This window comes from Oncorhynchus mykiss, chromosome 22 (assembly GCF_013265735.2).
Source record: "Oncorhynchus mykiss isolate Arlee chromosome 22, USDA_OmykA_1.1, whole genome shotgun sequence".
NCBI lineage: Eukaryota > Metazoa > Chordata > Actinopteri > Salmoniformes > Salmonidae > Oncorhynchus > Oncorhynchus mykiss.
The window spans coordinates 27,805,212-27,828,087 of record NC_048586.1 but is presented as its reverse complement, the minus strand read 5'-3'; the positions used below and the strand labels follow the sequence as shown (position 1 = coordinate 27,828,087).

The window sequence follows — 22,876 nt, the reverse complement described above, 5'->3', positions numbered from 1 at the left end:
CTGGTTCGCAGAAGGCATTCCAATTCATCCCAAAGGTGTTTGATGGGGTTGAGGTCAGGGCTCTTTGCAAGTTCTTCCACACTGATCACGACAAAGCCTTTCTGTATGGACCTCAGTTTGTGCCCAGGGGCATTGTCATGGTGAAACAGGAAAGGGCCTTCCCCAAACTGTTGCCACAAAGTTGAAAGCACAGAATCTGTTAGAATGTCATTGTATGCTGTAGAGTTACGATTTCCCTTCACTGGAACTAAGGGGCTTAATCTGAACCATGAAAAACAGCCCCAGACCATTATTCCTTTCCACCAAACTTTACAATTGTCACTATGCATTCGGGCAGGTAGCGTTCTCCTGGCATCCGCCAAACCCAGATTTCTCTGTCGGACTGCCAGATGGTGAATCGAGACTCATCACTCCAGAGAACGCATCTCCACTGCTCCAGAGTCCAATGGGGGTGAGCTTTACATCACGCCAAATGACACTTCGCATTGCGCATGGTGATCTTAGGCTTGCGTGCGGCTGCTTGTTCATGGAAACCCATTTCATGAAGCTCCAGGTTAACAGCTATTGTGCTGACGGTTTGGAACTCGGTAGTGAGTGTTGCACTTGGCGGTCTCGTTCTGTGAGCTTGTGTGGCCTACCAGTTCGCGGCTGAGTCGTTGTTGCTGCTAGACGTTTACACTTCACAATAGCATCACTTACAGCTGACCGGTGAAGTTCTAGCAGGGCATACATTTTACAAACTGACTTGTTGGAAAGGTGGAATCCTATGATGGTGCCACATTGAAAGTTACTGAGCTCTTCAGTAAGGCCATTCTACTGCCAATGTTTGTCTATGGTGATTGCATGGCTGTCTGCTCGATTTTATGCAGCTGTCAGCAACAGGTGTGGTTTAAATAGCTCAATCCACTTATTTGAATGGGTGTCCACATACTTTTGTATATATAGTGTATATACTGCTCCAGTCTCCATCGCTTCCACCTCCTCTGGACCTCATACTGAACCTGGGGAGTGTCAAAGTTCAACACCCGGGTTCAGTCAATCCCCTCTCTATTCACTATAACCTAGAACATTAACTGTGTGGGTGTCAACTTACCTCTCCATTCAGAAAACAGTATAGAACTGCTACTACAAACCCTTAGAATAGAACAAAGCACAGCCAAATATTGAGGTATACTCAATGTATCCCCAAAAATAGATCCACTGGAAGTTTGTACATAAAATGTACTCTACGTATAGTACAACCACAGAGGTGGGATAAAGGCACTACAGTACCTGAGTGGAGGTCGAAAGCCAGCTCAATTCCATATTTCATTTACTTTATGTGGGAGAAATGCAAAGAGGACGTAGTGCAAACCAGAGAGAGATACCAAAAGGAGGGTGGACATAGCAAGCCTGAAAATACAAATATACAACTACATAAGATATCATCAACATGGCAAAAGTGGTTTTTTTTCTGTAGCTGTTAATTGTTTTTGTCAAACAGAATAAAAACACTCACTACCTGTACTGGTTGAACTAATTCACATGCATGTCCTGTATCCGTAACATGGCCACCAGGATTCTTATGATACTCAGGAAAAAACAGAAAGGTAACCTAAATAAGAGACTGATTTTGAGTGAGGTGCTGACTAACAGAAAATCACAAACTTGGTTATGGGGTCAAAGGTTATGTCAGAACTCACAACAATGAAGAGGAGAACAGGAACTCTGAGAATTCACCAGATCCCCTCGTCTCCCAGCACCTTTACAACCGGGGGAAAATACACACACTATAGGTGGGGAGCATATAAGCATTCTGACATGAATACTTGAATACAGACATAACCTACTCTTCATTCTCATGGATATATTTTGCCAAGCTCCAAGCTACTATGATGACCATTGGAGAACCTGTAGAGACAATGGAATGGGAAAAGACAGTGATTAGAAGCTCCCAGGCAGAGCTCCCAGACAGGGATAGAAGCACATAGCCAAAATCAATGTAGAAGCTTTTACTTTAGCAAACTTGTACTTCATTCTTGCTAATTCATGGTCACTTAAGTAAAAGCTTCTACTGTTTCTACAGTAAGAAAGGCTTACCCCAGCCCAGGATGATGTACCACCAGAGGTGCCTCTTCTGGGAGAAGAGGGAGACACTGACCAGGCTGTGTGGGTAGTTTCCCTCGGCCAGCAGCCAGCTGGAGTAGGCCATGATGCAGTAGTTGGATAACATTGTAGCAATCTTACAGCTGACCTGTTGAGGACAGAGACCGACAGGAGAATAAGTCAACTCAACCAGAAGAGAAGGGAGGAAATTAGTCTAGTCTTCTTTTGAGGGTTTTCTAAAAATAGATGCATGTTTTATGATTAGTGCATGTACATAGTAAAATAATGATTGAGAGTGATTGGAAGTCTTTGTATTGAGTAACTGGCTGATTGAACATAATTATAGTATTTTTGTCCGTTTTAGTAATTGGCTGATTGACTGGCTGGTGCGGTCAGTGATTAGGAGACACTGGGTAATAAAGATTATGACTGAAAAGAGAGAGAAATAGAAGAGCCGCTTTCATAATTCCATCCCGAGACAATGTACATAGTGAAGACAGCAAATAGATTGCAGTATTTGCACAAAACTGAAAGCGTGAACCATCACATTTAACCACAGCAAGGTTACTGGGAATATGGTTGAATACAAACAGTGCAGTTATTCCCTCCGGAAGGCAATCAAACAGGCAAAATATCAGTACAGAGACAAAGTAGAGTCGAAATTCATGTGGCAGGGTTTATAGACAATCACGGATTACAAAGTGCAGCAGACGCAGCCCGCTCCCCTCTCCGTGGTCGAAGTGAATAAGACATTTAAGCGTGTTAACCATTGCAAGGCTGCCAGCCGTGTCCTCTATCGCTCCCTATCCCAGTTTGCTTGCTTCAACATGTCCACCATTGTTCCAGTACCCAAGGTAAATTAACTAAATAACTATCGCCCCGTAGCACTAGCTTCTGTCATCATGAAGTGCTTTGAGAGGATAATTAAGGATCATATCACCTCTACCTTTTTTTATTTTACCCCCTTTTTCTCCTCAATTTCGTGGTATCCAATTGTTAGTAATTACTATCTTGTCTCATCGCTACAACTCCCGTACGGGCTCGGGAGAGACGAAGGTCGAAAGCCATGCGTCCTCCGAAACACAACCCAACCAAGCCGCACTACTTCTTAACACAGCGCGCATCCAACCCGGAAGCCAGCCGCACGGAAACACCGTGCACCTGGCTACCTTGGTTAGCGTGCACTGCGCCCGGCCCGCCACAGGAGTCGCTGGTGCGCGATGAGACAGGAATATCCCTACCGGCCAAGTCCTCCCATACCCGGACGACGCTAGGCCAATTGTGCGTCGTCCACGAACCCAGAGTCTCTGGTGGCACAGCTAGCGCTGCGATGCAGTGCCCTAGACCACTGCGCCACACGGGAGGCCCATCACCTCTACCTTCTAAATGAATGGTACTGTTGAATGTCATTTCTATGTATGAAATGACATTCACCCTAGACCCACTTCAAGGTGCTTACCGCCCCAATAGATCCACAGACGATGCAATCGCCATCGCACTGCCCAATCACATCTAGATCTGGGGAAGGGTACAAAAAATGTCTGCAGCATTGAAAATCCCCAAGAACACAGTGGCCTCCGTCATTCTTAAATGGAAGAAGTTTGGAACCACCAAGACTCTTCCTAGAGCTGGCCGCCCGGCCAGACTTAGCAATCGGGAGAGAAGGGCCTTGGTCAGGGAGGTGACCATAAATGGTCACCCTGACAGAGCTCCAGAGTTCCTCTATGGAGATGGGATAACCTTGATTGTCCCAGAAGGACAATCATCTCTGCAGCACTCCACCAATCAGGCTTTATGGTAGAATGGCCAGACGGAAGCCACTCCTCAGTAAAAGGCACATGACAGCCCGCTTGGAGTTTGCCAAAAGGCACCTAAAGACTCTCAGACCATGAGAAACAAGATTCTCTGGTCTGATGAAACCAAAATTAAACTCTTTGGCCTGAATGCCAAGCATCACGTCTGGAGGGAACCTAGCACCTAGCACCAGCATGGTGGTGGCAGCATCATGCGGTGGGGATGTTTTTCAGCGGCAGGGACTGGGAGACTATTCAGGATCGAGGTAAAGATGAACGGAGCATGGTACAGGGAGATCCTTGATGAAAACCTGCTCCAGAGTGCTCAAAACCTCAGACTGGGGCAAAGCTTCACCTTCCAACAGGTCAACACCCCTAAGCACACAGCCAAGCCAACGCAGGAGTGGCTTCGGGACAAGTCTCTAAATGTCCTAGATTAGCCCAGCCAGAGCCTGGACTTGAACCCAATCAATCATCTCTAGAGAGACCTGAAAATAGATGTGCAGCGACACTCCCCATCCAACCTGACAGAGCCTGAGAGGATCTGCAGAGAAGAATGGAAGAAACTCCCCAAATACAGGTGTGCCAAGCTTGTATTTTAGAATAAGGCTGTAACGTAAGAAAATGTAGAAAAAGTCAAGGGGTCTGAATACTTTACGAATGCACAGTATGAGTTGTGACTCTCAGAGTCAGAGAGCGAGAAAGAGATTGGACTGTGTTGTTACTATCTGTCTCTTAAATCACTGTAGTTAAGCACTGGTGTCCTCCCAGCATGTAGAATACTCGGAACAGACTGGGAAGAGGAGTTCTGAGCAGAACCAGAACATTTCACACTGTGATTTACTATTTTATTCCACCTGCCCCAAGTCATAATACCACACTGGGAAATGATCTGTTCCTAAAGGACACCAAATTAAAATAGCAGGTTTTACCCCAGACATTGACATGTTATATCATAGGTTTTATTCTGCCCATATATGTACTTTCTCACCAAGGCTGATGGTATTGCCTATAGGCATACATCACTGTAGAAGTCACAATTTCAGCTTGTCCCAGCTTACTTCCCAAATGTTACAAATGTTTTCACCTATCATGGCGCTGGAGAAGATGGCTGACGTTTTATGTGCTCCTAACCAACTGTGTTTTTTGTTCGTTTTTTTTTTGCATTGTTTGTAACTTATTTCGTACATAATGTTGCTGCTACAATCTCTTATGACCGAAAATAACTTCTGGAAATCAGAACAGCGATTACTCACCACGAACTGGCAGAATATTTTTTTTCCTTTAACAAGTCTGACGAGCTGGACGTGAAGGGCATACTGCTTTCCCGGGAACAGGCCCAAATCCCTGTCATTTGAGTGAAGAGAAGACAGAGAAAAACAGGGCGGAGGTTGGGCTGCCTTCTGAGAAATTGTAGGCAATCGAATAAACCCCCACTGCCTTCCGTTCTACTAGTTAACGACGTGCAATCGTTGGAAAATAAAAATTGACGACCTACAAGGAAGATTAAACTAGCAGCGGGACATTGCAAATATCTTATGCTTCACAGATTCATGGCCGAACGATGACATTATCAACATACAGCTGGCTGGTTAAACACTGTATAGACAGGATAGAACAGCGGCATCTGCTAAGACAAGGGGCGAGGGACTCTGTATATTTGTAAACAACAGCTGGTGCATGATATCTAAGGAAGTCTTGATCGCCTGAGGTAGAGTATCTCATGATAAGCTGTTGACCACACTATCTACCTGTATTTTTCGTAGCTGGCTACTTACCACCACAGACCGATGCTGGCCCTAAGACCGCACTCAATGAGCTGTATTCCATCATAAGCAAACAGGAAAACGCTCCTAGTGGCCGGGGACTTTAATGCAGGGAAGCTTAAATCCATTTTAACAAATTTCTATCAGCATGTTAAAACCTCTTAAGGATTGGCCCCTATTTTTACATTTTTGCCTAAAATGACATACCCAAATCTAATTGACTGTAGCTCAGGCCCTGAAGCAAGGATATGCATATTCAAATCAAAAATCAAATTAAATGTATTTATCACATACACATGGTTAGCAGATGTTAATGCAAGTGTAGTGAAATGATTGGGCTTCTAGTTCTGACCATGCAGTAATATCTAACAAGTAATATAACCTAACAATTTCACAACAACTGCCTTATACACACACAAGTGTAAAGGAATGAATACAATTAAGTACAAAATAATATATAAATGAGTGATGGCCGAACGGCATAGGCAAGATGCTACTGGATCTGGATGATACATGGATGGTATAGAGTACAGTATATACATATGAGATGAGTAATGTAGGGTATGAAAACATAAATCGGCATTGTTTAAAGTGGCTTGTCAGATGTGTTTGAAGGCGAAGTCAGGTGCAGGAGAGCAGAGTAAATAAAGCACACTTTATTATAGTTCCAAACCGGTAACACAACAAAACAAACGAGACGAAAGGACTTAGAAAAACGATACACAACGACCAGGATCGTGGTATTTCCTTGTGAGAGGAAGATCACAGATGTGACCAAGGTTGTTGTGGAACGGGTAAGGGATGTAATTTACCTCTGGGCAGGTGTCTCGGAGCCTTACACTGGGCACACACCGAGCAGGAAACATAAACCCTCACGTCCTTTGCCAAGGTGGGCCACCAGTACTTCCCAGTCAGACAGCGCACCGTCCGACCGATCCCCGGATGAGCAGAGGAGGGAGACGTGTGGGCCCAAGAGATCAACTGGTTACGGACAGCAGACGGAACGTACTTACGCCCAACGGGACACTGGGGGGGAGCGCCTGCTCAATGTCCGTGTCCAGATCCCACACGGCCGTCGCCACCAGGCAGGAGGCCGGGAGTATGGGAGTCTGATCCATGGGCCGCTCCTCTGAGTCATACAGTCTGGATAGTGCGTCTTATTCCGGGAACCTGGTCTGTAGCACCTCCTTTACCGTGGTGGGAGTCGTCCAATTACTCACGGCTGAAATGCGGTCACTCTCCATCTCCACCCCTGATGTGGAAATGCGATACCTTAGGAAGGAGACGGCCTGCTGAAAGAACAGGCATTTCTCAGCCTTAACATACAGGTCATGCGCCAACAGTCGTCCAAGGACACATGCTCGGCGCGTGTATCGGAGTAAATCAGAATGTCATCGATATACACCACTACACCCTGCCGGTGCAGGTCCCTGAAAATCTCGTCTACAAAGGATTGGGAAACTGATGGAGCATTCATCAACCCGTACGGCATGACAAGGTACTCATAATGCCTTGTGGTGGTCCTGAACGCGGTCTTCCACTCGTCTCCCATTTGAACATCTTGAAGAACAATCTGTCCTTAAATGGCCATGTACTCTTATAATCTCCACCCCGCACAGCCAGAAGAGGACTGGCCACCCCTCGGAGCCTGGTTCCTCTCTAGGTTTGTTCCTAGGTTCCTATAATGACGCAGGATATGACCCAGATGCAGACACAGGACGTGGATGGTTCAGTTCTCAGATAATTTATTATAACACGGGGAGCAGGCAAAGGGCAGGCAGAGGTTCGTAACCAGATCAGAGTCCAATAGGTACTGGACGGCAGACAGGGTCAGGGCAGACAGAAGTTCATAAACCAGATCAGAATCAGGCATGTACAGAATGCTAGGCAGAAAAGTTAGAATCGGAAAAGCTATCAACAAAAAAAAACTAGAGAGCATGGAAAACCAGCAATCACGCTGGTGACGACCTGACAATTCAAAATGAACTGGCAACAGACAAACAGAAAACGCAGGTATAAATACACAGGGCATAATGGGGAAAATGGGAGACACCTGGTGGGGGGTGGAGACAAGCACAAGATGGGTGAAACAGATCAGGTGTTGACAGTTCCTGCCTTTCTAGGGAGTTTTTCCTAGCCACGGTGCTTCTACATCTGCATTGCTTGCTGTTTGGGATTTTAGGCTGGGTTTCTGTTTAGCACTTTGTGACATCTGCTGATGTAAAAAGGGCTTTATAAATACATTTGATTGATTGATTAATTGAAGTGGCTCTCCTCATCTTGAAGTAAGAAGTATTTTGCAATTTGTGTGATATGTTACAAATCTAATTTGTGCAATAAATTACAAAGTTGGATCCCGGAGTGCATCCTTAACTGGTTTCGATTTAGAGAAGAAGAAACATGGGCATACGGACCTCCTTTTCTTAAAACACTTATCCCTTTCTTTTACTGCCAACCCACATTGTGTAATTTTCCATTGTACAATGTAGATCATTAGCAGAGCATCTCTAATCCATCTAAATATGGAGAGTACTACTGGTATGAGGAAGTGGCTGCCTTTGACTTCTCCACCTCCCAGTGGTGTGTAGCCTGAGAGTTTGTGTTTGCTCGAAATCACACTGATATAGGGTCACCGGAAGTGTCTGAGCCTAATGGTCAGTGTAAACAGAAGACATTTGCACTCTCTCTGTCCACCAAATGATACATTTCCTGTTGCTTTTCACACTACTCCGAGCTCATAGCCTACTGGCCATCCAATCACAATATCACTTGATTGTGATCTGTGTGTTGGTTCAGTGTCTGGGGGTTTTGTTGAATCTGTGAGCAGATGTCACAAATTCCCTGAGTGATTTTCCACAGTCGGTTTAAATCACTTTATTAAACAAATTGTTATTTTGCTCCTGCCTTGTCAGTACAGCTGAGACCAGTTATGGGTGACTTACAGGTGACCTGCCCCTGTAACGGGGTGAGTGACTGGTTGCCGGGAAGTCAGGCGCAGGAGAGCAGAGATGGGTGATAACAGGAGAACTTTAATGTACACCCTGACCCAAAGGCACAGGCGAGGCAGCACAAAGCACAACCATGGTAACATGAACCGGATAAACAAAACAAACAAACCTAGCGCAAGCCAGCCTGTAGCATAACACCCTTCACAAAGAACAATTCCACACACATACATAGGGGAACAGAGGGTAATATACATTTAGTCTGATGAGGGAATGTGAACCAGGTGTTTGGGAAAACAAGACAAAACAAATAGAAAATGAAAGGTGGAGCGGCGATAGCTAGAAGACCGGAGACGTCGACCCCCGAACGCAGCCCGAACGAGGACTTCAGCGGAAGTCGTGACAGCTGGTCAGATGAATTATACAGGTTGAGGAAGTTGTGTAAACCTGCTACTGAATTCTGGTACCACTGGTACTGGCAAATAATCTTCCATCAAAATGGCGTATGGCTTTTAAATATGACAGAATATCGGTACCATACACACTGAGGAGTGATAAAGAATAGAAAAGGGCAAATCTAAGTCTGGTAGGTCTAGTCTGTTGGCCAGTATAGTTAAAAGGCAGGTGTTATTATCAGTGGCCCGTGAAGACAGTGTGGATACATAAACACAAGAACAGGAGTGTAAGACCAGTTCCAGGCTGTGTCACACATCTTGCTTATTTTTAGGTGCAGGTCATGAAACAAAATATTGGTTATGCCACCTAGTGGGTTCAATCATGAATAGCATTATTGTATAATATCTGATCATGAGAATACATTAGGTCTTAAAACACTGTGATAGCTGCCAGCAGTTATAGGCCTAGGTTATGCTCATATTTATTGATGATCGATTGATTTAATGAGAATGTTGTATTCTAAAGTAAAAGTACCTTTGGAATAAAAAATTCAGGATCTTGAACATCTTTGATATGACCGGCTGATCATCACGTCTGCCAGCCCATGTACCTTTTTCCATTTTTGGAGTAGGTCTATCTGCGGACAGCACACTGGGCAGCGGCAGGTGGGGCGAGGCATGTGTGATCTACTACACACTGTCTGCGCCCACTAAGTAGTGCCATGCGAGAGTTGGGTTCAATAGGGTCTGGCTCCAGCAGATATGTGTACTATCAAAAATCTAAATAAAATTTTATTTTATTGGTCGAGTACACATATTTTGCAGATGTTATTGCGGGTGTAGCGAAATGCTTATGTTCCTAGCTCCAACAGTGCAGTAATACTTAACAAAACAAAACACACAAATCCAAATAATGTAAAGAAAGGAATTAGGAAATATAGAAATACTGTATATGTATATGATTTTTATTTTATTTATCCGTTATTTTACCAGGTAAGTTGACTGAGAACACATTCTCATTTACAGCAACGACCTGGGGAATAGTTACAGGGGAGAGGAGGGGGATGAATGAGCCAATTGTAAACTGGGGATTATTAGGTGACCGTGATGGTTTGAGGGCCAGATTGGGAATTTAGCCAGGACACTGGGGTTAACACCCCTACTCTTACGATAAGTGCCATGGGATCTTTAATGACCTCAGAGAGTCAGGACACCCATTTAACGTCCAATCCGAAAGACGGCACCCTACACAGGGCAGTGTCCCCAATCATTGCCCTGGGGCATTGGGATATTTTTTAGACCAGAGGAAAGAGTGCCTCCTACTTGCCCTCCAACACCACTTCCAGCAGCATCTGGTCTCCCATCTACACATGATGGCGTGTACAGACATTATCGACAGTATATAAATAGAAAAGGTGTGTACCAGGTCTCTGACCTCCTCCATGTAGGCTGTCTTATCGTTGTCGGTGATCAGGCCTACCACCATCGTTTTGTCTGAGAACTAAATTAGGGTGTTTGAGTCGTGCCCAGCCATGCAGTCGTGGGCAAACAGGGAGTATGGGAAGGGACTAAGCACACACCCCTGAGGGGCGTCAGTATGGTGAATGTGTTGTTCCGTTTATAGCAATGGTTATCAACTGTACTGCAGGGATGGAATGTAAGTTGCAGAACATTGAGGTTGTGGTGGTAGCTGCAGAGAGGTATTTGGGTGTCCGAGACTTGACAGAAGAAGAGGTACAGGGTGTGTTGGTTGGTGGTGTACTGTCCTTTCAGACTGTTGGCCTGAGGTAAGATATATAAATAATAGAGTAGGGTGGTGGGTTTTTTGTGAGTGTAGGGTTAGATGGTAGGGTATTGTTTTCTTAATGACATTTTTTCTTTATCATTATTATTATAATTTTTTCAAGCAAAGTAAAAAGGAGGTATACTCCAGTGTAATAGGTGGCGGTAATACAAAATGTATTGGATGCCAACTGCCTCATCGAAGAAGTCAACTACACGAAGAAGACGTACCTCCGGCTACTCAGTCAGCCCGCCTAGTCTATCAGCCCCCCGCTCTTTAATGTTAGTTAACCAGCTAGCCTAACATACAGTTGTTGTGGCTAACAAAGCTAATAAAAATTGATAGCGTGTACTGTAGATAGTTAGCTATCTCAGGGCTTGGCTTTAATACCGGCGAAGGCATAATAAGATAATTACTGTTGTTTATTCCTGTTACGATAAAATGGCGGAAAAGCCAGAGGCTGGAGACAGCGACGACGAGGTTGAAGATGTTTACGAAGTGGAGAGGATTATTGACATGCGAACGGAGGAGGTACAGTAACAAAGCAAGCTTGTTGTTAACTTAGCTAACTGAACGTTGCTGCTAGCTAACAAACTACACAATTTGACAATGACAAACACTAGGAACCCTTTTGTATTAAACTAAATAACGTTATATGGCTAGCTAACGCAGAGAAACGCTCAAATGTCCACGCACAGTTGACTGATGTATAAAATGAACAGTTTGCTAACTAGCCAACCGCAAAGGAAATGTCAATGGCTGCACAACTTTGCACAGGCATCCGACGCCCCCCTCTTTGCACGAATATTAAAGCTTGGCCAGACAGACTGGTGTTATTCTTTCATCCACTGGACTTCAGCCAGTCCCACTTGCAGAGACTTGCCAAATAGAACAAACCCTCCGTGTTAACGCGTGTACAACCAACTCGTAACTAGCTCTAACTGTCTAGTAGGCAGCTGCATAATTCTATCTTCTGCTGTCATCTTTGTTTTTGTTATGTTGGCCATGTATATCGACACTGTCTCTAGACATGTTCTATTTTCGAGCTAACTAAATACATTAGCAATGACGCTCCTTTTCCCACGGTACATAATACAATGGTACAGACCGTTCCTTTTCACGTGATGGTGTTCTACAATAATGAGTCGGCTTTCTTTGAGTTGTGGGTACAGCCAGGTGTCCTTGCAGAACATTACACTGGTCTCTTCTAGTTAGGTTGCACTGGTTATTCAGTGCCCACCGATTAACCATCAAACAGGCAAAGCATCAATACGGGGTGAACAAGTGGGAGTGAACAACAGGGGGAGTGAACAAGTGCACACTTTGGCGAAAAGGGGGTGGGAGGACTGGAGTTTGGCTAGGGTTTGTCTTCCCACTTGTCTGAGAACGGTTTACAAAATCCCCTGAGAATCAGACAGATGGCAACCACATTTCAGTCTGGTGAGATAACTGTACTACATACAGTACACCAGGGATCATCAACTAGATTCAGCCGCCGGCTGTTTTTTTATTGGTCAGGGGGCCGGAACATAATTACAAATCATTTGTAGACTGCAAATTGACCACAAGAAGCCCAAACAGATATGTTTGACTAATACATAATCATTCCTTACCTTTTTTACATTTGTATACCAGCACATCGTGTCTCTCTTATTATGCGTGGGAATACTTGAACTTATGTCCAACAAAAACATTTACACACGCATGATTTCTTTTCTCTAAAAACTTGGGGGGCCAAATAAAACCATCCGCAGGTCAGTTGGGGAACCCTGCACGACACCACAGAAGGGAGCTGCTGTGTTGCCACACAAGATGGACCAGAAGGCTCCTCTGCAGACAAACGTGTGTGTGAAATGGAGAGAGAACGGGAGAAAGAGAGGCTTGTCTGAGGCTTGTGTTTGTGATTGTCGCTCAATAGCGATTCAGTGAAATACCCAGCCCCAGCAAAGGCAAAGTTCCGGAGGGGAGGGCAATATTGGATGAGGAGGAGGGTTCTGTGTGTGTAGGGGGAGGTCTGGTGTCACTCACACAGCCAGTTCCTCTTATGTAACTGCTTTTGAGCTGAGGCATGAGAAAGGAAAACAAAGCCTCTGAGGAAGATGGACTGGGGAGAGAGAAACCTGACTCTTTAAAAAAAAAATAGTATTATTTATAATCCCAACCAGCCATGCACTGTGCTACAGTCACACTTGTACCGCACTTGAACCAGAACACATTATTCACATGATCCAAACAAGCAAAGTCTGTCAAATTGTCAGAGAACTCTGCAGCCCCTGTCCCTTATTCCATCTGACTGGAGCTCTCTGTTGTCCCAGTTCACTGGATAGGAGGGTGGGGACTGAAAATACTGGCTGTGTGCCATAGTGCTAGACACAGCCTTTCAACTGAATGTGTGTTTGTCTCAGACGGAGAGGTCTATGAGTAGGCATGGGTCAAATCAAATGTATTTGTCACTTGCTTTGTAGACAACAGGTGTAGACGAACAGTGCAATGCTAACATACGGGTCCGTTTCCAACAATGCAAAGTTAATACACAAGGAGTACCTGTACAGAGTCTATGTGCAGGGGTACAAGGTGAGTTAATATGTACACGTAGCAGGAAAATGTGATGCCGGACATTTGACTGGCAGCGTTTGAATTTAAGAAATGTACTGGACCCATATGCATTGGTTGCATAACCTGATTAGGGCGTGCACCCACGGTTCTCAGAATGACAAATCACATTTAATTTATGGTAATTCATCGTAACAGAACATGCAACTTGGATACAGCGGCGCGTGTCATTCTTACTGAATTTCGATGAGCAATTTGAAAATGTTAGAAGACGACATTGGCAGCGAGTCCATAAGGCTAGGGGAAGCTAAGCTTTCCTTAATGTACATTTAATTAAATTGCCAAAATGATATAGCCTAATTAGCTTACTCCTGTTTATACAGAAATAAATAAAATTTAAATAAGCTACTACACCAGAAAGCATGATTTGGTCACAGAAGATTATTAGCTTTATTTTAAATCGCATTGCCTACAGTCGGAAGGGCCCGCAGTTTGGGCAGAGCGTGCTGCAAATGCCGTATAGATGATTGTTGAGTTGCGACTGTCAGTGAAAAGTGGAGAGCCAGGCATATTGCAATATTTAAATATACAATCGCAGAAAAACTGTTTGGAAAACAAATGGCTATTGCTTTAAAGAGAAGACAATGAAGACTCCAATCTGTGTTTTAATGATCAAAATAATCAACTTAATTGAGCGAAAAGTATTGAATTTTATTAGCACCAGCGGAGAACATCGGCCATATCCCCGGTGAGTGTGCATATTCACTGTCTGGATTATTGTGTCGGTGCCCAATGATAAAGAGGGCATTAATATTCTCCATTAGGTTAGAGGGACGTCATATTGTATTTGTTATAGCCTACTCCAAGCCATTACACACAGCATTGAAGAGTTTTTTTGCCAACAGTGATTGAGTTAGGTTATCTAATCATCATATTAGGAATAGTAGGCTCTTACATAAGTCTGCATTTTTATGGTGAAAAGTTTCCCCAAAGCTTGAAATCCACACGCCGCCTATGTTAGAATAACTGCCCATATTTTTGGCTCCCGAGTGGTGCAGCAGTCAAAGGCACTGCATCTCAGTGCTAGAGGCGTCACTGCAGACCCTGGTTCGATCCCGGGCTGTATCACAACAGGCCGTGATCGTAAGTCCCATAGGGCGGAGCACAATTGCTCCAGCGTTATCCGGGTTAGGGGAGGTCGGGGTAGGCAGTAGTGGTCGACCGATTAATCGGAATGGCCGGTTAATTAGGGCCGATGTTATGAAAACTTAAAAATCAGTCATTTGCATTTTTGGATGCCGATTATGGCCGATTACATTGCACTCAGCATGTGTGTGTGGGGCAGGGTTTCCATTAGCCGGTAATAGGCGGCTTTTGTCAGATAAAAAAAAAATAATAGAAACGCCGATAAAATTGTCTCTGGCCAATTGTCCGGGAGAAAAATAAAAAATCCCATTGCGATTAGAATTTAAGCTATAAAGCCTGAGAAGGTGTGGTATATGGCCAATATACCACGGCTGGTTTGAGTCCTGAATGCTGATTGGCTGACAGCCGTGGTATATCAGACCGTATACCACAGATATGACAAAACATGTTCTTTTACTGCTCTAATTACGTTAGTAACCAGCTTATAATAGCAATAAGGCATTTTGCGGGTTAGTGGTATATGGCCAATATACCATGGCTAAGGGCTGTATCCAGGCACTCCGCTTTGCATCTTGTATATTAACAGCCCTTAGCTGTGTTATATTGGCCATATACCACACTCCCTCATGCCTCATTGCTTAATTAACCTATTAATTAATGGATATACCAGTCGATGTAAAAACGTGTGACTGTAAAAACGTGTGACTGGTAATGCTTATCGGTCTAGGTTAATTTGCATAATCTAGTGGAATTAAATTGCAGTTTGTGTTCAGTATTTGTGAATGATCCTATTAATCACACGTGCACAGCATACAGAGCCTTTGAGTGAAAAATCTGCTGCTGCCGCAGCATCTTGTGGTGCTTTCAAGGCAACTGGGAACTCGTGAAATACAAGGTGAAATCATGACGTCAGTGATCTTCAGTTCGGAAAGTTGAAGCTTTAGAAAGAGTCCAGAGTTCCCGAGTTAGAATTCCGAGTTGGAATTCCGAGTTGGATGAGAGTTTAAAATGATTTTCGGAGCTCGTTTTTTCCCCAGTTCCCAGTTAGTTGTCTTGAAAGCACTGAAGTCGGAAGTCGGAGATTTCTGAGTTCTCAGTTGTTTTGAACAGTGCATCAAATGGCAACGGAAGACAGGCTTCATCACCACGTCACACATCACTTTGCAATGAGCTGGAGGCGGTATGTATTTTGAAAAAGTACGTAATTGTTTGAAACCTGAACATTTTAATACATATGAGGCATGTCTTACCTTGCTTCAAAGTAGCGTATTAGATCTCCTTTCATTTTTTTAATGGATATTTTCATCTCACATGAAAATGCTTGCTTGTGCAGTGCCTATTTGACAACGATGTTTTCCCGCTAATTGCATTATGGAATGAACATTCTGTATATAATTGTTTTATGCTTATTGCACATTTATAAAGAAGACTACACAGCCAGTATAACAGTCTTTGGCCAAAATTCTGCTAGCTGACAAACTGAATCAATGTTCATTGATACTCCTGTTTTAGTAACATCTGCTCTGCGAGCAATTTGAAGAGTTGAGACATAAAAAGGGTATAATTAGAAAGGTTAACTTCACTATTATGGTAAAATAATGTCTCTGTTTCAGTGTCCATATGACTGTTTCTGTTGGACCAAACCGCTTGTCAGAGAGGAAGAAGTGATCTCTCATATTTGTTGTGACGGGCTTGTTGTGTGTGTGTGTGCGCAAACAGAGAAGATGACTGTTTCACTCCTGCCAAAATCTGTCCAAAATAAGCCCAAGTCATTGGGACAATGACTCCCGTTGTTAGAGCGGAGACATGAGCATGTTGTCATTTATATACAGATCTTTGGTGTAAATCGTAGGTGCACACAGCACAGAAGGAGCGAAGGAGACGAGATCAAAAATACAACACGAGAAGAAGCGGACATACAGTTGTAGTCGGAAGTTTACATACACTTAGGTTGGAGTAATTTAAAACTCGTTTTTCAACCGCTCCACAAATTTCTTGTTAATTAACAAACTATAGTTTTGGGAAGTCGGTTAGGACATCTACTTTGTGCATGACACAAGTAATTTTTCCAACAATTGTTTACAGACAGATTATTTCACTTATAATTCACTGTATCACAATTCCAGTGGGTCAGAAGTTTACATACACTGAGTTGACTGTGCCTTTAAACAGCTTGGAAAATTCCAGAAAATTATGCCATGGCGTTAGAAGCTTCTGATAGGCGAATTAACATAATTTGAGTCAATTGGGGGAGTTACCTGTGGGCAACACCTCAAACCTTCAAACTCATTGCCGCTTTGCTTGACATCATGGGAAAATAAAAAGTAATCAGCCAAGACCTCAGGAAGAAAAATTGTAGACCTCCACAAGTCTGGTTCATCCTTGGGAGCAATTTCCAAACAGCTAAATGTACCACGTTCATCTCTACAAACAATAGTACGTGAGTATAAACACCATGGGACCACGCAGCCGTCATACCGCTCAGGAAGGAGACGCATTCTGTCTCCTAGAGATGGAAGTACTTTGGTGCGAAAAGTGCAAATCAATCCCGGAACAACAGCAAAGGACCTTGTGAAGATACTGTAGGAAACAGGTACAGAAGTATCTATATCCACAGTAAAACGAGTCCTATATTGACATAACCTGAAAGGAAGCAAGGAAGAAGCCACTGCTCCAAAACCGCCATAAACAAGCCAGACTATGGTTTGCAACTGCACATGGGACAAAGATCGTACTTTTTGGAGAAATGTCCTCTGGTCTGATGAAACAAAAATAGAACTGTTTGGCCATAATGACCATCATTGTGTTTGGGGGGAAAAGGGGGAGGCTTGTAAGCCGAAGAACACCATCCCAACCGTGAAGCACAGGGGTGGCAGCATCATGTTGTGGGGGTGCTTTACTGCACAAAATAGATAGCATCACGAGGAAAGAAAATTATGTGGATATATTGAAGCAACATCTCAAGACATCAGTCAGGAAGTTAAAGCTTGGTCGCAAATTGGTCTTCTAAATGGACAATGACCCCAAGCATACTTCCAAAGTTGTGGCAAAATGGCTTAAGGACATAGTCAAGGTATTGGAGTGGCCATCACAAAGCCCTGACCTCAATCCTATAGAAAAGGTGTTGTCAGAACTGAAAAGGCGTGTGCAAGCAAGGAGGCCTACAAACCTGACTCAGTTACACAAGCTCTGTCAGGAGGAATGGGCCAAAATTCACCCAACTTATTGTGGGAAGCTTGTGGAAGGCTACCTGAAACGTTTGACCCAAGTAAAAACAATTTAAAGGCAATGCTAATACTAATTGAGTGCATGTAAACTTCTGACCCACTGGGATGCGATGAAAGAAATCAAAGCTGAAATAAATAATTCTCTCCTATTATTCTGACATTTCACATTCTTAAAATAAAGTGGTGATCCTAACTGACCTAAGACAGGTAATTTTTACTAGGATTAAATGTCAGGAATTGTGAAAAATGAGTTTAAATGTATTTGGTTAAGGTGTATGTAAACTTCCGATTTCAACTGTAAATACTCACACAAATGTGTTTTTTGCGATACAGACGTTTTGGAATATCACGCAAATACATAAATCCAAATGAATTTGCTATATCGCCAAACCCTAACAGTCAGTCAGTCTTCATTTTCTGCAATGAAAACATTTCCAGCAAGCATTCTCATATTGCTCTCACCCACATGTATTTGTCCTTGTCTTTAGGGGGAGGTCCTGTACCGCGTTCGCTGGAAGAACTACTCATCTGACGATGACACCTGGGAGCCTGAGGCCCACCTGGAGGATTGCAGGGAGGTGCTGCTGGGCTACAAGAGGGCTCTGGCAGAGGCTAAGGTCAAGAAAGACCAAGATGCTAAGAAGGGCATGGTAAGTCCTATCCAGGAGGATCATAGCCACCATAAGAAAGGCTTGGTGAGTCTAATTGCTGGGATGGAATGTTTTAGATTTTTCTGACTGACTGTTACACTAACTACACTGACAAAAATATAAACGCAAAGTGTTGTTATAAATGTAAAGTGTTGGTCCCGTGTTTCCTGAGCTGAAATAAGATCCCAAACATTTTTCAGATGCATTAAAAGATTATTTCTCTCCAATTTTGTGCACCAATTTGTTTCCCTGATAGTGAGCATTTCTCCTTTGCCAAGATAATCCTTCCACCTGACAGGTGTGGCATACCAAGAAGCTGATTAAACAGCATGCTCATTACACAGGTGCACCTTGTGCCGGGGACAATAAAAGGCCACTCTCAAATGTGCAGTTTTGTCACACAACACAATGCCACAGATGTCTCAAGTTTTGAGGGAGCGTTCAATTGGCATGTTGACTGTAGGAATGTCCACCAGAGCTTTTGCCAGAGAATGTAATGTTCATTTCTCTACCGTAAGACGCCTAATGTCGTTTTAGAGAATTTGGCAGTACGTCCAACCGGCCTCACATCCGCAGACCACTTGTAACCACGTTAGTCCAGGACCTGTTGGATCGTCTGAGACCAGCTGTCCGGACAGTTAATGAAACTGAGGAGTATTTCTGTCTCTAATAAAGCCTTTTTGTGGGGAAAAACTAATTCCGATTGGCTGGGCCTGGCTCCCCCAGTGGGTGGGCCTATGCCCTCCCAGGCCCAACCATGGCTACGCCCCTGCCCAGTCATGTGAAATCCATATATTAGGGCCTGATGAATGTATTTTAATTGGCTGTAACTCAGTAAAATCGTTGAAATTGTTGCATGTTGCGTTTATACTTTTGTTCAGTATACATTTGAGTAACTGATATCACTTTCTATGGCTGATGTGAATGTCCCATCTTCTCTGTAGAAGCTGCCCATGAAGAGTGATGTGTTCGATGCCGACTCTGACAGTGATAAAGACAAGCCCACAGACCTGCCTGTCAAGAAAAAGAAAAAGAAGAAGCCCCAAGAAGAAGAGGCACTTCCCTCGAAGGAGAAAAGGAAAAAGAAGAAAGACAAGCGCAAGGAGGACTTCAGGCCTCGTCCGGCACCAGAGTCTGATGAAGAGGAGCTTTCCCCTCCCCCGACCCCGGGCCGCAATACCAAGATGTCAGACTCCAAGAAGAGATTTGTTGAATCTGATGAGGAAGAAGCCCCCGTGCCCTCCAAGAAGCACAGGAAGGACAAGTCCAAGGAAGGAGGAAAGCATAGGAAAAAAGATAACATGGAGGAAGGGAAGAAGAAAAAGACAAAGAAGGATCAAAGGGGTGATCTGGAGTCCACTGAAGATGAGGCCACCGCCCCCCTGGAAGAGGAGCTTAGCGAGGGGCCGTCTGAGTCCCAGATGGATGATACCACACCAACTGAAAAGTCTCGCAATGATGACAAGCCCAAGATTAAGAAGGGAAAGTCAGACCTGAGGCTGCAGGGCATCAAGGACTTCCCTCAGGACAGGAAAGGCAAGAAGCCGGAAACTACTTCGCCCACGCTCTCCACAAGCGGCCTTGCAAAACTCAAGAGCCTCGCCTCCTTCAAGAGCCAGAGCCGGGATGAGCCCACACCAACCTCTGACTCCAGCGACACCCCAGCCCACGTCCACAAGAAGGCCAAGGGCAAAAGCCAGGAGGCAACTTCTGCACCACTGAAAATCCCCTCGTCCTCCTCTGGTGCAGGGGCCAGCACCAGCAAGGCCAGAGAGGAGGAGTCTAAAGAGGAAGTGGGCGGGGATAAGGAACCAGCCACCTCCACTAACCTGTTTGAGAAGTTCCTGCTGAACTGTGAGGCCAAGGACCGCGTTCCACGCAAACAGATGGTCCACCAGCCCACCCCTGCAGAGAACACTAAACCACTGAAGGTAAACCAAGCAGCTTTGCACTACATGCAGTGAGGTTAGTAAATCAACACTGGTGGTATAGCCAGCAGCAAGGCCCTCACTGTTAGGCTTTCAACACATCTTATGCTGCCTCAAGTAAAATCTTAAATATATTTCTGTAAAAATTTCAGCTCATAGGGAAAGTTGAGAAAAGGACCAAGCCGACAAAGGAGTCACCTGCTCGGAAGCCAGAGCCAGACAAGACCAAACATAAAGACGGTAAGAAGAGTTACAAGGTTCCATTGTAGAGGTGAACCGATTTAATCGGAATGGCTGATTAATTAGGGCCGATTTCAAGTTTTCATAACAATCGGAAATCAGTATTTTTGGGCGCCGATTTAAAAAAATAAAAATATAAAAAAATATAAAAAAAAATAAATAAATAAAAAAAATATAAACCTTTTTTTAAATTTATATATATATATATATATATATATATATATATATATATATATATATATATATATATATATATATATATATATATATATATATATATATATATATATATATATAAATTTAAAAAAAGGTTTTATACCTTTATTTAACTAGGAAAGTCAGTTAAGAACACATTCTTATTTTCAATGACGGCCTAGGAATGGTGGGTTAACTGCCTTGTTCAGGGGCAGAGCGACAGATTTTCACCTTGTCAGCTCGGGGGATCCAATCTTGCAACCGTACAGTTAACTAGTCCAACGCAATAACGACCTGCCTCTCTCTCGTTGCACTCCACAAGGAGACTGCCTGTTACGCGAATGCAGTAAGCCACGGTAAGTTGCTAGCTAGCATTAAACTTATCTTATAAAAAACAATCAATCATAATCACTAGTTAACTACAACTATGGTTGATGATATTTCTAGATATTAACTAGCGTGTCCTGCATATAATCTGACTGAGCATACAAGTATCTAAGTATCTGACTGAGCAGTGGTAGGCAGAAGCAGGCGCGTAAATATTCATTCAAACAGCACTTTCGGGCGTTTTGCCAGCAGCTCTTCGTTGTGCTTCAAGCATTGCGCTGTTTATGACTTCAAGCCTATCAACCCCCGTGATGAGGCTAGTGTAACCGACGTGAAATGGCTAGCTAGTTAGCGCGCGCTAATAGCGTTTCAAGCGTCACTCGCTCTGAGCCTTCTAGTAGTTGTTCCCCTTGCTCTGCATGGGTAACGCTGCTTCGATGGCGGATGTTGTCGTTGTGTTGCTGGTTCGAGCGAGGAGAGGGACGGAAGCTATAGTGTTACACTGGCAATACTAAAGTGCCTATAAGAACATCCAATAGTCAAAGGTTAATGAAATACAAATGGTATAGAGGGAAATAGTCCTATAATTCCTATAATAACTACAACCTAAAACTTCTTACCTGGGAATATTGAAGACTCATGTTAAAAGGAACCACCAACTTTCATATGTTCTCATGTTCTGAGCAAGGAACTGAAACGTTAGCTTTATTACATGGCACATATTGCACTTTCACTTTCTTCTCCAACACTTTGTTTTTGCATTATTTAAACCAAATTTAACATGTTTCATTATTTACTTGAGGCTAAATTGATTTTATTGATGTATTATATTAAGTTAAAATAAGTGTTCATTCAGTATTGTTGTAATTGTCATTATTACAAATACATGTATTTTTTAATCGTCCGATTAATCCGTATCGGCTTTTTGGTCCTCCAATAATCGGTATCGGTATCAGCGTTGAAAAATCATAATCAGTCGACCTCTATTCCATTGTTAAGCTTACACTATCTGGCAGGGGTGTGAAACGCATTCCATGGAGGGCCTAGTTAGTTGGTTTAAGTTTTTTTCCTTTCAATTAAGACCTAGACAACCAGGTAAGGAGTTCCTTACTAATTAGTGACCTTAATTCATCAATCAAGTACAAGGGAGAAGCAAAAACCCGCAGCAACTCAGCCCTCTGTAGAATGAGTTTGACAAGTGCTATAGGGCTTTCATTGAATTACCGATAAATGTAGTGGACGCAGCCACTACATAGTGACTCAACCAAGACGTTTTAACTGACATGATGCCTTTTGCGTATTCCACCTTTTGTTTATTTTCACTTAACTAACATTATTTGTTCCTCTCCTCTAATTAATAGCATTTCGGCCCAGTCAGAGCCCCACTGCTGTGGAGACTAGTGACAAGGCGGAGGCAGAGGATGAACCCGCCCAGAAGTCAAAGTTTGGTGGAGATGAACGTAGGGAGGATGCTCAACGCTTGGAGAGGAGGACCCAAGACGATGACAGAAGGAGGAGGAGGAGGGAAGACAGCGAGCCACGCCTCATCATCGCCTGCGACGACAATCAAGACGCCTTGGGGAGCGCCGACAAGTCTGGTACGCCACAACCATCTCACATGGAAAAGTCAACACACATACACACACTCAGTGTAGACATGCATCCATTACAAAAATACCATATTGCTTACACCTATCCTAGGGCTCTTACGTATTACCACCATACCGGCGGTCACGATTCATGACTGTTTAGTCACAGTAACTAGGCTTCTCCAAAACTGCTCTGATGCTGCTGATGGTCGTTAATAGCCCACCAAACTTTCTCACTGCCAGTCACTAATGGC

At 43.7% G+C, this 22,876-nt stretch overlaps 1 protein-coding gene and 1 long non-coding RNA gene across 5 annotated transcripts in view; one reads left to right on the top strand and one right to left on the bottom strand.

Annotated features, from left to right (window-relative positions):
- Positions 1-493: 493 nt before the first annotated feature.
- Positions 494-7,636, bottom strand: LOC110502120. Its single transcript, XR_002470298.2, has 4 exons — positions 6,457-7,636; positions 5,135-5,225; positions 2,080-2,233; positions 494-1,890 (listed from the first exon to the last, which is right to left on the bottom strand). It is a non-coding gene; the product is annotated as an uncharacterized LOC110502120 (long non-coding RNA).
- A 3,328-nt stretch (positions 7,637-10,964) lies between these two features.
- The window catches only part of LOC110501686 (M-phase phosphoprotein 8), a 40,553-nt gene continuing 28,641 nt past the window's right edge, over positions 10,965-22,876 (top strand). For 3 of the 4 annotated variants that reach the window (XR_002470238.2, XM_021579422.2, XM_021579418.2), the window contains exons 1-5: positions 10,965-11,298; positions 18,182-18,388; positions 19,288-20,274; positions 20,424-20,511; positions 22,395-22,631. Coding sequence is in view for 3 of the 4 variants with exons in the window: in XM_021579422.2 (XP_021435097.2) it covers positions 11,209-11,298; positions 18,182-18,388; positions 19,288-20,274; positions 20,424-20,511; positions 22,395-22,631 (1,609 nt within the window). In the remaining variant the exon portion in view is untranslated. The remainder of the gene's footprint in view (positions 11,299-18,181; positions 18,389-19,287; positions 20,275-20,423; positions 20,512-22,394; positions 22,632-22,876) is intronic. The other variant, XM_021579419.2, reaches the window with a different exon arrangement.